Raw genomic sequence first — 15,644 nt, 5'->3', positions numbered from 1 at the left:
TATATAATCTGCTTTTTTCCCCCAGTGAGATGACGTTTATGATTTTCCTCCCTGGGCTGTGGGACAGTGGAATTATGAGATTAACATGTTATGGCGTCCCTCAACTCCTGCATATCAACCAATCAGCATCCAGGATCTAAACAACAAATTTTATATTAAATCTAAGATAAATCAATAAATCTGTCATTAATTTTAACATTTCTGTTGAGGAGGTCTAAGTCACACAATTGTACATCTAGCTAAGATTTTTGGTGCAGTACTTTTGAAGTGAATCTTTTTTCATGAAAACGATTTTCTTCTGCGCTCTCTTGTTGAATCACAGCAAACACTTAATTGGAAAATCCTGTCCATAGTTTCCACCCCTACTGTTGACCAATCACAGACGAAGTGGCGTAGACTTCGGCTACCGAACTTTGACTTGCCTCAAGATAAAAACATTTATGTTGTGTGTGCGAACAGCCCCCAAAAAATCAGTCCAACACCAAAACGAACAAAAACATCACACATTTTAATTTAGGCATAATATAGGCACAAACTGTTTCGACTGGGAAGCATGCAACAGGCTTAACGAAAACGTGCTTACGTCGATGCAAAAACGCACTCGTATTGGTTACTTTTTTTGCGTGTTTTGTGGAATCAGGACCTTCTGATATCACAGGTTGATGACCACCCATTCTGTCTGTTGAAGCAGGTATGGCAGCTAGGCAATCATGATTTTCAGTCGTTTTCTTTAGTTTTGTAGTAATCATCCAAGTAGAGATAAATAAATGCAAGTGTTAACATTAGGGTCACATTGATTTCTCAATTTAATCATTTTCTCAACTAACTGTCAGCAAAGAGTCAAACAAAAGAGGATATTTGATGTTGATACCGAGATACAGATACTAATGTGTTTATTGGTGCATTTTAAGCATAGCACAATTAAAATACATCAAAGACAATAACGCTAGACGCTAGCTCATTTTACCTGCTTCATGCGAAAGCAGAACACAAGATAGCCTACACACTGACTTTGCGCTAAGCATCAATAGATTACCCCATCTGTGTTTTAAAAGCCTGTAGAATATAGAACAAAACAATGCAGCACTAAATATATTCTGTAGGTTCTTGCCATACGTTCTCTATCCCCATTGTAAAGTACGATCAAAGCTCCATCTGTTTCTGTTGCATATTTTTGGGCACAGTCTTTGCTGACATTTTTTGTCATCAAAAACCTCTATCCTACTTTGTACTCAGACTCAGAATAAGTACTTGGACAACTGGCACAACTATAAACAAAAAGACAAAAAGCACAGCAGGTTACTGTAATGGAATTAATTTTGCTGGTGTGCGGTCCCCCCTCTGCTTCTCCTACCCAATCTATGGGTACCAGTGTTCAAATGCGACCACTCTTCGGAGGGTGTACCACAATTATTAACAGTCTCCCTCATAGTAGAATGGCTTTGTCATGGTAAGTCTTTGTAAATCACCTCTTTGTTGAGTCCAATGCTGCTGCAGACTACGAGACTAGGAGGGGGCAACAGCTCAGCACTCCTTCCTGGTTCTCACTGTCTTGCTGCTGTACTTTATGGGGATCCCCCAGCGTCTCATTAGATAGACATCAAACATGTAGGCCACCCCAGGCTCCAAGCCCCCGATCACGGCCGTCGTGACAGCCCGCCGAGGGTTTAGCTCCTGGAAGTATTTACACAGGACTCTCTCAGTGTCCGACCGTGACTCAGGCCCCAGGCAGGGTGCCATACCTCCCTTCTCCCCCTCGCCCTTACCCAGCCTCCGGCGGTACACGCAGTATAGGCTCCTCTCCTCTGTGCCCATCCAGGCCAGGGTGATGGAGTCACAGCTCCTCAGCCTGTTGAAAGACTTAATCTGCAGGGTGGAGGGGAGCGAAGGTACCCCTTGACGATGGTAAGCAGAGGATGCCTGCATCTTAACAGAGGCCTTCAGTGCCCCTAGAGCATCTTGTCTGGGGGGCGCAGTTCCCTCTCTCTCCAGGTGGATGAGGTAGGATTGGCTGCCCTGGAGCCAGATCTGAGCCAAGTCTTCTCCCACAGCCTGGGAGCTAAGCTCTTGGCCCTTGCTGGAGATGGTGACCTTGATCTTCTCACTGCTTCCGCAGCTCTGGAGAGTGAGCAGGCCACTCTGCTGCCAACCCCGGGGACGGAAGCTAAAGAACTCCCCAGAGGTTGAGCCTCCATCCCGGAAGGTCACCCACCGGAGCTCCCCTTCCCTGAGTGGTGTGATAGCTGGGCGGGCCTCCTCATGTGTTTGAGCGAACGTTCCAGTATATGCTGCACTGGTTCCATTTAGCCTGTCAATCAAAAATACGTCAAAGTAGTACTGCGTGTCAGGGACAAGCTCTGAAACAGTGCACACGCTCTCTGTTCCCTTACAAACACATTGGAGATCATCATGCTGATCACGGAGCGCAGCAGGTGACCGAAGATCTGTTTCAGCATCCCACTGCTGCCACCACCAGTTTTTGAGAATCGGCCACACAGTTACTTTCCTTTGTTTGTCCTTCTTTTGCCGTTTCTTGTCTTTCTCCCGCTCTTTCCTGATGCCCTCCCGGGCGGCACAGAGGTTGCGGTAGTTGTGTTTGCGGTTGACAAGGACACAGTAGTCATAGCTGCGTTGGGTGTGCGGCAGTCTTGTGAGGGAGGTACTGGGGCTCCAGCTGAGGGTGACACTGGTCATTCCTACACCCAGGGTGTGGACATGGGGGTCAGAGGGAAGCTCTGGGAAGGCCCCTGAGGGCCCAGAGCCCTGATGGAGGTACATGGTAGCCCTGGTGTCCTGGTCCTTGGGGCGCAGCCTGAGGATGTAGATAGATGCTGGGGCATAGGAAGGACCTGTGTAGGTGTCCATGGCGTTGCCAGTGTAGGTGTGTATCTGGTCCTCAGTCCCAGGCCCTCTCCACCACACCTCTGGCATACTCTTCTTGGTACTCCCTGTGCAGAAAACACCGTTAAGCCACGGGTCATTAATATTCTGCCTCATACATGCACACACATACTTACATTCACTAGACAGAACATACATTCACACTCATTGAAGATACAGTCTTACAGTTCAATACGTATCTTGATTACTTTTAATGAATACAGTAGTCAACTATAATCAATGAAGTGCAAAGTGATTGTCCCTTATTCAAATAAACCCCTTTTCACCATCATCCTTCATAATTTCTCCTTACCTTGGGAAATAAAAAGGGACCAAATGTTACACATTCGAAGTGAATAATTTAGGCAGACGTTGGGGAACATAGGGTTCACACTGAATGATTTATGTGTCACAGTATAACTTCATAAAGCTGTAAATTTGTCCATCTAGAATACCCACTGATTTTAACTAAGCAGGCTGGTGAGGGCCATGTTGCATACCATTATTGCTAGCCTAAATAGGCTACTTTTGGTAACTGTCCTTTTTGTGCTCAATGAGAGATGTTTTATTTTATTTTTTAATTGAATGTAGTTATGTAGCTTAGACTTATCTGTTCTCCATTTAACGCTCAAGTTCTATTTATCCAACTCTTTGAGAGGTTTCCACCAGATTTGCTCTATTTTGGGTTTCGCTTAGCCAATAGAAGCGCAAATACAATCTATTGGGCATCAATATGAGACATTTTCAATGAAATAGAAAAGGTCTGAATTTAGCTGAGTTTCAGATTATACTGTATAGACTATTACTTGCATGCCGTTCTGTACAAATCTATCTATGTATCAATCTTATAAAAGTTATTTTAAAAAGCAGAACCCTCTCTATATGTGTTATTTTAAATGACAAATTTAAAAAGCCTTATCCTCAAGTATTGGCAATACAGTGCCTTGCAAAAGTATTCATCCCCCTTGGCGTTTTTCCTATTTTGTTGCATTACCTGTAATTTAAATTTATAAATTTATTTTTATTTGGATTTCATGTAATGGACATACACAAAATAGTCCAAATTTGTGAAGTGAAATGAAAAAAATTACTTGTTTAAAAAAAAAAAAAAAAAAAATGTAAACGGAAAAGTGGTGTGTGCATATGTATTCACCCCCTTTGCTATGAAGCCCCTAAATAAGATCTGGTGCAACCAATTACCTTCAGAGTCACATAATTAGTTAAATATAGTCCACCTGTGTGCAATCTAAGTGTCACATGTTCTGTCACATGATCTCATGTGACTGAACAGTATACTGTTCTGAAAGGCCCCAGAATCTGCAACACAACTAAACATGGGAGCACCACCAAGCAAGCGGCACCATGAAGACCAAGGAGCTCACCAAACAGGTCAGGGACAAAGTTGTAGAGAAGTACAGATCAGGGTTGGGTTATAAATACATATCAGAAACTTTGAACATCCCACGGAGCACCATTAAATCCATTATTAAAAAAATTGAGAATATGGCACCACAACAAACCTGCCAAGAGAGGGCCACCCACCAAAACTCATGGACCAGGCAAGGAGGGCATTACTCAGAAAGGCAACAAAGAGACCAAAGATAACCCTGAAGGAGCTGCAAAGCTCCACTGCGGAGATTGGAGTATCTGTCCACAGGACCACTTTAAGCCATACTCCACAGAGCTGGGCTTTATCAAAGAGTGGGCAGAAAAAATCCATTGCTTAAAGAAAAAAATAAGCAAACATGTTTGGTGTTTGCCAAAAGTAATGTGAGAGACTCCCCAAACATATGGAAGAAGGTACTCTGGTCAAATGTAGGTTTTTGGCCATCAAGGAAAACGCTATGTCTGGCGCAAACCCAGCACCTCGCAACACCCCGAGAACACCATCCCCACAGTGAATCATGGTGGTGGCAGCATCATTCTGTGGGGATGTTTTTCATCGGCAGGGACTGGGAACAGAATTCAACAGAATTGAAGGAATGATGGTGCTAAATACAGGAAAATCCTTGAGGGAAACCTGTTTCAGTCTTCAAGAGATTTGAGACTGGGATGGAGGTTCACCTTCCAGCAGAACAATGACCCTAAGCATACTGCTAAAGCAACACTCGAGTGGTTTAAGTGGAAAAATTTAAATGTCTTGGAATGGCCTAGTCAAAGCCCAGACCTCAATCCAATTGGGAATCTGTGGTATGACTTAAAGATTGCTGTACACCAGCGGAACCCATTCAACTTGAAGGAGCTGGAGTTGTTTTACCTTAAAGAATGGGCAAAAATCCCAGTGGCTAGATGTGCCAAGCTTATAGTGGCATACCCCAAGAGACTTGCAGCTGTAATTGCTGCAAAAGGTGGCTCTACAAAGTATTGACTTTGGGGGGGTGAATAGTTATGCACTCTCAAGTTTTCAGTTTTTTTGTCTTGTTTCTTGTTTGTTTCATAATAAAAAAATATTTTGCATCTTCAAAGTGGTAGGCATGTTGTGTAAATCAAATTATACAAACCCCCCAAAAATAAATTTTAATTCCACGTTGTAAGGCAAAAAATAGGAAAAAATGCCAAGGGGGTGAATACTTTCGCAAGCCACTGTACTATATGTGATCCAGATATAATCATACTTTAATACAAACGTCCTTCTAATCTCTCTTACATTCAGGAAAAAAGTGTGACATTTAGATATTACTGTCCTTCTTGCTTTGAAGGCAAAATGGTTGGACAGATTGTCCAGTGATATACTAGGCCTGGGCTCAGTACTGCGTGTGTGTGAGTAAGAGAGAGGGAGAGAGGAAAAGAGAGAGAGGTGGAAAGAGAGAGCAAGACCAATGGACTGATTAAGTCTCTCCTATCTTGTAGACATTTATGACCAGGGTTAGTCTTTAAATGGACACTATGTCAAAAATAAATGGCTCCAGTGTGAATTGGATTGAGGTGTAATGAAACTGAATTGATATGAATAGGAATTGCATGTGAGAGGGTGTTGTGTGTAGTTGCTTTTATTTTCTATCAGTGTTTCCCACTTACAGTGTAGACCTTTAGGCGGTTTGTCCTTCAGGGTTCGGGCTGCGAGGGTCCATTCGATGGGGAGGTCACAGGGACTGACGGTCACAGACATTATCACAACGTTCTTCTTCAATGTGAAGTACAGTCTGCACAAAGATAGGTACCACACGAAAAAGGGATTGTCTATGAAATTCTCATGTATTTTTCTTCCCCCTTACAAATGTAATAACATACTGTAACTAAGAAAAGTACTGTAACATGTAGCCGTCAAAGCATTCCAAGTGTTTTTCGAAAATGTCCACTCCTTTGTTTCTCCAATACACTGATAAGCTCGTAAAGCAAACAAGGAGAGTTAAACTAACGATCTGTGATACGCTTTCATCGACCTGCGCAGTACAGATGGATATCTCTTTGCTGTAACCTTCTAAAATCGTGCATAGCATGAAGACAGCAATGTTGCTTTGGAATGTTGGGCAATTATTGTACCATGAAACATTTGTCATTGGATTGCTACATTAGATATCCCTCCTCACCGTGTGCGATCACAATCCACAGAACTGCAGACTATGGACACACAATGTTAGACTACAGGTGTCAATCCAACACCACATTTCTGTGCTTAGACATTCTGGTCTCCTTCTACAAGCTTATTGTTCATCTCCTTCACAATATAACTAGATTCAAACTCACCAATTAACCATGACTCTCATTATCAATCACAGACTCAGACATCAATATTTGATCATCTTTGTATTTTCACCAACATAACTCATCAAGGTGAGACATTCAATATTGATATGTAATTGACCACTATGTTGTCATAGGCTCCAGAATATTTACTCTGCCCGGTGAAAAATAGCATCATTCTTTTACATGTATTTTCTGGATCAACTGCTGATGTGCTGCAGTTTATCAACAGCTGTGCCATGCTAATGTTGTCAAGGGCAATACATAGTTTAACTGATTGATTAATTCGAATCATAATTAGCGGATTTTCTTCTAATTTAAAAAAAATCTGTTTTTTAATGCATGGATGGACAGATGGACAGCTCACAGGGATGCCCATATTCCAATTTACAGCTCCCAGTGTTAGAGGTCTACCACTGACATGATCAGCAGAGCCCGGGCCAAGTGGGTTGCTCTTCCTGCCAATGGGGCCACACTACGCTCAACCACTGCCTTTCCAACAACCAAATAAATGGCTATTAAGATTAAGGCTATCATTGTTTTTCCGTAAACCCATGAAGAATTACATAGGAAATTACCATTTAGGTAGCTTGTAATAACATAGCCTATTGTAGTGACAGTATTTTAAACAGGGGCCTTTCTTAAGTATTTCAATTTTTGTCCAGGACACAGAACATAAACATTCAGTGTGCAATACTATCCACCTCCCCTGACGTGGTCTCTATACTGTACCTCCGGGTGCGTCCTTTGGGCAGATGTATGGAGGTGACCTTTCCATCAGGCAGCCAGGCGGTGGGGCGGAGTGGCACCTCATTCTCAGGGGCCAGAGCCGAGTGTCCTTGGGGCCAGGAGGGGCCACAGAGGAGAGTCACGGCCAGGCAGAGATACCAGGACAGGGCCATTGCTGCCATCATTCACACTGTCACCACTCTGCCGTCTCCCAGGGACTGAAAGAGCAGGGGAAAGGTCAAAAGCATCCATCAGTTCCATCACATACAGTTCTGCTCCTACTGTTCATGATGTACTAAAGAGGTCTAGCAGCAGATGATTCATTGATATGAGGAAACATTTCTGCTATTCACATGGAATTATTCATGCGGGAAAGCAAATTGCCACGCTATATTACTGGGATCTGTATAGCGCAGCTTGACACTTGGTGAAAATCACTCATCGTACGACTTTCAAAGCGTGAAGTGGGTTGCAAATGTCTCTCAGAAGTGGATTCATGTGAATATATAGATCTATTTATAGTATGCCAGTACAAATGTGTTTGTTCTCTAAATAGAGGGTATTTTTTCATGGTCGTTGCAGCCTTTGTTAACGGAAACCCGCCAATTTAGATTGAAAAAACAACATCTGGAGGTGCTTCAGTATAATCCAATTGGAGGACAGATTCTCTTGACAAAAGCAGACAAAGCCACAAGAACTTTGAAACAGATTTCAGATTGGGCTGTTTTTTCTTTTCTGTTCTCACTGTTGTGATGATTTGTAGATATGATTACAGGTCTTGGCTCTCGTCCCCAGAGAAAAAATGCATTCGTTCAAAGTCACAGGCTTCAAAAAACGCCTGCTTCTCAACGTGTGTCTGTCGGCGTCAAGGCTGTGCCCTGCAGATCAGATGACAATTGTACGTAGGTTCTAGGCATATGCATCTGAGTCTTGATCAGGCCCTGGGACCTTTGAGTTACAACAACAGTTGCATCATTACAAAGTATGGAGGATCTCATTATCCCAGTAGTGGAGTGAACAACCCATAAAGCTTTTACAGAGAGGGAGGAAGGGAGATAGGGAGAGAAATGAGAGAGGGAGGTGAGAGTGAGAAAGATTGAAAGAGAGAGAAATGAGAGATGCGGAGTGAGGGAGAGAGAGAACATTTTGAGAAATGAGAAGAGGGGGAGGATGGGGTCCAGAGTAATAAATGAGAAATGGAGCAAAAGAAGGCAAAGTGTGATGGAAGGAGGCACATAAATTGAGATTATTGGTGTTTTCTACAGCTTCATGTCTAATGGGTTCATAACTGGTGCCACATACTGTACAGTGCACTCGAAAAGTATTCAGACCCTTCGACTTTTTCTACATTTTGTTATGTTACAGCCTTATTCTAAAATTGATTTGTTTTAATTGTCCATATCAATCTAGACACAAAACCCCTTAATGACAAAGCAACAAAAGAAAACTTCAATTTTTCCACCCAATTTTTAAAAATAAATAAACTAAAATATTCCATTTACATAAGTATTCAGATGCTTTACTCAGGCCTGAATCCGAAGCGTCACATCTGGAGGAAACCAGGCACCACTCATCACCTGGCCAGTACCGTCCCTACGGTGAAGCATGGTGGTGGCAGCATCATGCTGTGGGGATGTTTTTCAGAGGCAAGGACTGGGAAACTAGTCGTTCTTGAGGGAAAGATGAACAAAGTACAGAGAGATCGTTGATGAAAACCTGCTACAGAGTTCTCAGGACCTCAGACTGGGGTGAAGGTTCACCTTTCAACAGGACAATGACCCTAAGCACACAGCCAAGACAACACAGGAGTGGCTTCAGGACAAGTCTCTGTATGTCCTTTAGTCGCCCAGCCAGAGCCCGGACTTGAACCCGATCGAACATCTCTGGAGACACCTGAAAATAGCTGTGCAGCGAATAGCTACCCGTCCAACCTGACAAAGCTTGAGAGGATCTGCAGAGAATGGGAGAAACTCCCCAAATAAATCAAATCAAATTTAATTTGTCACATACACATGGTTAGCAGATGTTAATGCGAGTGTAGCGAAATGCTTGGGCTTCTAGTTCCGACAGTGCAGTAATATCTAACAAGTAATCTAACAATTCCCCAACAACTAGATAATACACACAAATCTAAATGGGTGAATGAGAATATGTACATGTAAGTATATGGATGAGCGATGGCGAAGGTGCAATAGATGGTATAAAATACAGTATATACATGTGATATGAGTAATGTAAGATATGTAAACATTATTAAAGTGGCATTATATAGAGTGCATTGTATAAAGTGACTAGTGATCCATTTATTAAAGTGGCCAGTGATTGGGTCTTAATGTAGGCAGCAGCCTCTCTGAGTTAGTGATTGCTGTTTAGCAGTCTGATGGCCTTGAGATAGAAGCTGTTTTTTAGTCTCTCAGTTCCAGCTTTGATGCACCTGTACTGATCTCGCCGTCTAGATGGTAGCAGTGTGAACAGGCAGTGGCTCGGGTGGTTGATGTCCTTGATGATTTTATTGGCCTTCCTGTGACATTGGGTGTTGTAGGTGTCATGGAGGGTAGGTAGTTTGCCCCCAGTGATGCGTTGTGCAGACCACACCACCCTCTGGAGAGCCTTGCAGTTGAGGGTGGTGCAGTTGCCATACCAGGCTGTGATACAGCCCGACAGGATGCTTTCGATTGTGCAACTGTAAAAGTTTGTCAGGGTTTTGGGTGACAAGCCAAATTTCTTCAGCCTCCTGAGGTTGAAGAGGCGCCACACTGTCTGTGTGAGTGGACCATTTCAGTTTGTCTGTGATGTATACGCCGAGGAACTTAAAACTTTCCACCTTCTCCACTGCTGTCCCTTCGATGTGGATAAGGGGGTGCTCCCGCTACTGTTTCCTGAAGTCCACGATCATCTCCTTTGTTTTGTTGATGTTGAGTGAGAGGTTGTTTTCCCGACACCACTCTCCGAGTGCCCTCACCTCCTCCCTGTAGGCTGTTGTTGGTAATCAAGCCCACTACTGTTGTGTCGTCTGCAAACTTGATGATTGAGTTGAAGGCGTGCATGGCCACGCAGTCGTGGGTGAACAAGGAGTACAGGAGGGGGATGAGCACGCACCCTTGTGGGGCCCCAGTGTTGAGGGTCAGCAAAGTTGAGATGTTGTTTCCTACCTTTACCTCCTTGGAGTGGCCTGTCAGAATGTCCAGGACCCAATAGCACAGGTCAGGGTTGAGATCCAGGGCGTCCATCTTGATGATGAGCTTGGAGGGTACTATGGTGTTGAATGCTGAGCTGTAGTCAATGAACAGCATTCTTACATAGGTATTAATTTTGTCCAGATGGGATAGGGCAGTGTGCAGTGTGATGGCGATTGCGTCGTCTGTGGATCTGTTGGGGCGGTATGCAAACTGAAGTGGGTCTAGGGTGGCCGGTAAGGTGGAGGTGATATGATCCTTGACTAGTCTTCTAACAAGGGCGTAGTCCTTGTTAGCGTGCCGCGAGAGTGGCACTGTATAATCTACAAATAAGGTGTTTAGTTTGTCTGGAAGCGTGACATCGGTGTCCTTGACGTGATTGGATTTCTTTTTGTAGTACGTGATTTCCTGTAGACCCTGCCACATACGTCTAGTGTCTGAGCCGTTGAATTGTGACTCCACCTTGTCCCTGTACTGGCATTTCGCTTGTTTGACTGCCTTGCGGAGGGAATGGCTACACTGTTTATATTCAGACATTTTCCCAGACCTCTTTCCATGGTTAAATGCGGTGGATCACGCTTTCAGTTTTGCGCAAATGCCGCCATCCATCCACGGTTTCTGGTTAGGGTAGGTTTTAATAGTCAAAGACATCTCCAATGCACTTCTTTATAAACGCACTCACCGAGTCAGCGTATAAGTCGATGTTGTTCTCTGAGTCTGACCGGAACATATTCCAGTCCGCGTTGACCAAAACATCAACCAGGTGTGCCAAGCTTGTAGCGTCATACCCAAGAAGACTCGAGGCTGTAATCGCTGCCAAAGGTGCTTCAACAAAGTACTGAGTAAAGGGTCTGAATACTTGTGTAAATGTAATATTTCAGTATTTTGGTTTTAATAAATTTGCCTGTTTGCTTTGTTGTTATGGGGTGTTGTGTGTAGATTGATGAGGGGGAAAAAACAATTGAATACATTTTAGAATAGGGCTGTAACGTAACAAAATTAGAAAAAAGTGAAGGGGTCTGAATACTTTCCAAGGCCCATATTTACAAGACTGAGTGCTGATCTAGGATCAGCATATCAAGCGTCTCAAAGTAGGATTTTTTTATTTATTTGAACCGTCAATGTTTACACAATGCTTTTTTTCCTGCATTTCTGACTGGATTCATATATCTGGATGAAATAAAGACAACCTCTCTTTTAGTAGAGTATATCTGAGCCTCAATTTCACTTGGTTACAGAAAAATGGTTACAGAATATGTGGGATTGAAGATGCAATCTTCAGAACTGCAGCCAGATAATTAACCCTCTTCGCCACCAGGGGATAGCTTTGGCCTTGTGGAGCTTTTTTATTAGTCAAATATGGTCAATAAGGACACATAACACAATTTCTGAGTTATAAAATGTTCACATCCTCTTCAAATTCTGTGTACTTGTAAGACTGTAATTTGTGATTTTCTTTCTTCATCATATGTTGAAAGTCTTGTGAAATGTGATTTCAGTTGGAAAGAGCTTCCTTTATATAACTTGTATTCTTATGTATTCATATGCTTTTTAAATACAGACTCTGAACCATCAAACTAAATAAGTTTTCTTATTTTTTTACCTTTTCTCAATTTCAAAATCACATTTCATAAGATTTTCAACATATGTGATGAAGAAATAAAATCATAATATGCAGTGTTACAATTACACAGAATATGAAGAGGATGGGAACATTTTAATAACTGTTCTGTGTTGTGTCCTGATTGACCATGTTTGACTGCAAAAAAAAACACAAGGCCATAGCTATCCACTGGTGTTGCAGAAGGTTAATTATCTTTCTAGTGGAACCAAACATTGCAGGTTCAAAGCCTGCATGTGCAGATTGTCAACATATGATGTGAAAAAGTATGTTTGTGTAATTAAATGTCCTATAAATGAAATAATGTGCACATTATCAACATATTAAGTGTAGAACATATGGGTGTCTTTGTATGATTAAATGTTGTTCAAATGTCCTGTGAATGAAATGTAAATGTAATGTTTCTCTATATCACCCAAAAGTACACTATGCGAATTGACGCTATATCTGGAGAGAAACACAATGGGGATGTATTCCAATATGCTTATGTTTTAAGGAGCTACACAAACTTAAATATAACATTTTCTAAATGTTCTTGAAATGTTCTGAGGACCTCAAAGAAAAGATAAAATGTATATTGTGTGAACATCAATGAAATATCACCTTAAACATAAAACAATGCTATGAGCATCATAAAAACGGACTTACAACTGAACAGTTCTTGTGTTTTGGGAACCTATCTCTTGTCATAGTCTCACAATGTTCCCACAACCTAAATACATGTTTTAGGAACTTTTGAAGAACATCAAAAATGTGTTCTGGGAATGTTCTTGCAACTTCAGGCAACATTTTTTTCAACCTAATAGAAACATTGTAATAATGAGCACAAATGGACAGTTTTTGTGTTTTTGGAACATATCTCTTGTCGTATCCACACAATGTTCCAATAACCTAATGAAACATGCTGGGAACCTTAAAATAACAGGCAAAATATGCTCTGGGAGAATTCTTGTATAACCAGGTGAATGTTTTTTGCACCCTAAAAGAAACATTGTAGAATCTTCCGCACAACTGTACAGTTTTTGTGTTTGGGAACATACTGTATCATTAGTAATGTCCCCACAATGTTTCCACCAAATTGTTCCGACTACCCAATGAAACATTCTGGGAACCTTTAAAGAACACATTAAATGTGTTCTGGGAACGTTCTTTTTTAAATTTAATTTTTTCCCCTTTTCTCCCCAATTTTCGTGGTATCCAATCGCTAGTAATTACTATCTTGTCTCATCGCTACAACTCCCGTACGGGCTCGGGAGAGACGAAGGTCGAAAGCCATGCGTCCTCCGAAGCACAACCCAACCAAGCCGCACTGCTTCTTAACACAGCTCGCCTCCAACCCGGAAGCCAGCTGCACCAATGTGTCGGAGGAAACACCGTGCACCTAGCCCCCTCGGTTAGCGCGCACTGCGCCCGGCCCGCCACAGGAGTCGCTGGAGCGCGATGAGCCAAGGATATCCCTACCGGCCAAACCCTCCCTAACCCGGACGACGCTATGCCAATTGTGCGTCGCCCCACGGACCTCCCGGTCGCGGCCGGCTGCGACAGAGCCTGGGCGCGAACCCAGAGACTCTGGTGGCGCAGCTAGCACTGCGATGCAGTGCCCTAGACCACTGCGCCACCCGGGAGGCCCCTCTGGGAACGTTCTTTTAACATTAAGTGAAGGTTTTTTAGTCCCTAAAAGAAGCGCCGTATAATCATCTGCACAATTGTACAGTTTTTGTGTTTTGGGAACATATATTTTTGTTCTCATTAGACTCTTCCCACAACCTAATGAAACATTCTAGGAGCCTTTAAAAAACAGATTAAATGTGTTCTAGGAACGTTCTTGAAACATCAGGCAAATGTTTTATACAAACATTCTATAATCATCACCACGACTGGACAGTTTTTGTGTTATGAGAAGATTTGCTCAGACCTAACAAATGTTCTGGGAACTTTCACAGAACCAATTTTGGTTTGCTTTGTTATCGGTACAGACACTGTGTCAGATGTCTTCTGTCCTAGACTTAGGGGTCCCATCTGCCTCCTGTGAGTGGGTTAGAGGGACAGATTAAATGGCATGGGTAGGTCCCCAAAGGATTTTGTGTATCCTCACCAATATGGGATATGATTTGGGGGGACATGATATGGCGAGGGGGTGGGAGGTGGAGTGTAGAGGGTGCTTCTACCCAACTGCTAGTGTGTCTGAATGTGTTAGCCGTCTCTCTCCCTTATATCCACCACCCCCTCTTTCTCACCCTCACTTTCGCTCTCTCTCTCACACTCTCACACACACACACGCACGCACGCACGCACGCACGCACACACACACGCACACACACACATTATTGCTGGATCTCTCTGATGTCCTCCTTCATTATGTCCTCTTTCCTTCTGCTATCACTACACAATCACACTTAGCAACTCTTATGGGGAGCTAGAGGAACAGACTGAGATACCGGCTGACAGAGAGACAGAGAAAAGGCAGGTTGACTGCCAGAGAGACATACAAATGATTGACAGACAAGCGGTCAGAGTGAAACATACAGTGGTTTAGAGGAAAGCTACAGTATGTAGAAAATGAAGTAAATAAAACCCAGAAAAAATACATAAAATCTTCACTATTTGCATCATATATTTGTCCCACCGACAACAAACGCAAAGTGCTCCAAACCCCCACACAGCTTTCTCCAACCTCCTGAGGCTGAGAGAAAAAAATGAACCTCTCTGATGTAGAAACAAGTTTGAATAACATCCAGACTTGTTTATCGATATGAACATTTCAAGATGATGCACACACAGGCACTTGACAACAACGCTTGTCCTTACCTCACAGTGCAGACAGACTCTCCCACTCCAGAGCAGAATATGAGGGATGAGAGGAGAGATGGACGAAAGGATGAGAGATGGACGGGAGGAGGAGCTCGAGCAAACAACACAGGTTGTTGTTGGATGCCCCTTTCCCTCCCTTGGAGCTTGCGTTCTGCTTTAGTAGGTGTCCGGCTGCATCAGCACAACTCCCAGTGTGGTGTCAAGTCCCAAAGCACAGTATTGGGTATCTGTAGGTCCCACTCAGTCACATGTGGAGCCTTACCCCATACGAGTCCTACAAGATCTGTGATCGCTATATGAATGTCAGCGTCTGTGAGTGAAGCTTCTCTCTCTTCTCTTCTCTATCCTCTTCTCCTATTTCTCTCTAGTTTCCCCCCCCCCTCTCCAATGTCTCTCCTCTTCTCCAGTTCAGTTCAGATCTCAGTGAGCAGCACAAATCAAACAGAGGTAGGCACACGTGTGTAGTGTGTGTGTATGTGTGTTCAGGGTGGTGAGGTCACGGAGTGGGAGTGGGGCTGGTAATGAGGGGAGTGTGTGTGTGCAGAAGGTGGGGGGGAGTTGTCAGAGGTAGTGGCAGAGAATGGAGTGGAGGTGAATGATGATACAAAACTTGCCCACATTAACCATTTTCTAGGGGATCTGATAAGATCTATATTGAGTATGAACTGTGGGAGCTTGACGTCACGTTTTCTTCTGCCATTTGATGTGGTGCCTCTAATTGACTATGAACACAAGAAAAATAG

The 15,644-nt window shown here is 43.1% G+C and overlaps 1 protein-coding gene across 1 annotated transcript; it reads right to left on the bottom strand.

The window, feature by feature from the left end:
* Window positions 1-489: 489 nt before the first annotated feature.
* Window positions 490-15,346, bottom strand: LOC139570962 (protein NDNF-like). Its single transcript, XM_071393335.1, has 4 exons — window positions 14,899-15,346; window positions 7,297-7,511; window positions 5,899-6,023; window positions 490-2,948 (listed from the first exon to the last, which is right to left on the bottom strand). Exons 2-4 carry the CDS (start codon window positions 7,476-7,478, stop codon window positions 1,525-1,527), a joined length of 1,731 nt encoding a protein of 576 aa, XP_071249436.1. The 5' UTR covers window positions 7,479-7,511; window positions 14,899-15,346; the 3' UTR covers window positions 490-1,524.
* Between the last annotated feature and the right edge of the window lie 298 nt (window positions 15,347-15,644).

The sequence above is a fragment of the Salvelinus alpinus genome, chromosome 3, assembly GCF_045679555.1.
Source record: "Salvelinus alpinus chromosome 3, SLU_Salpinus.1, whole genome shotgun sequence".
Taxonomy (NCBI): Eukaryota; Metazoa; Chordata; class Actinopteri; order Salmoniformes; family Salmonidae; genus Salvelinus; species Salvelinus alpinus.
This window is presented reverse-complemented; position numbering and strand designations above follow the sequence as displayed.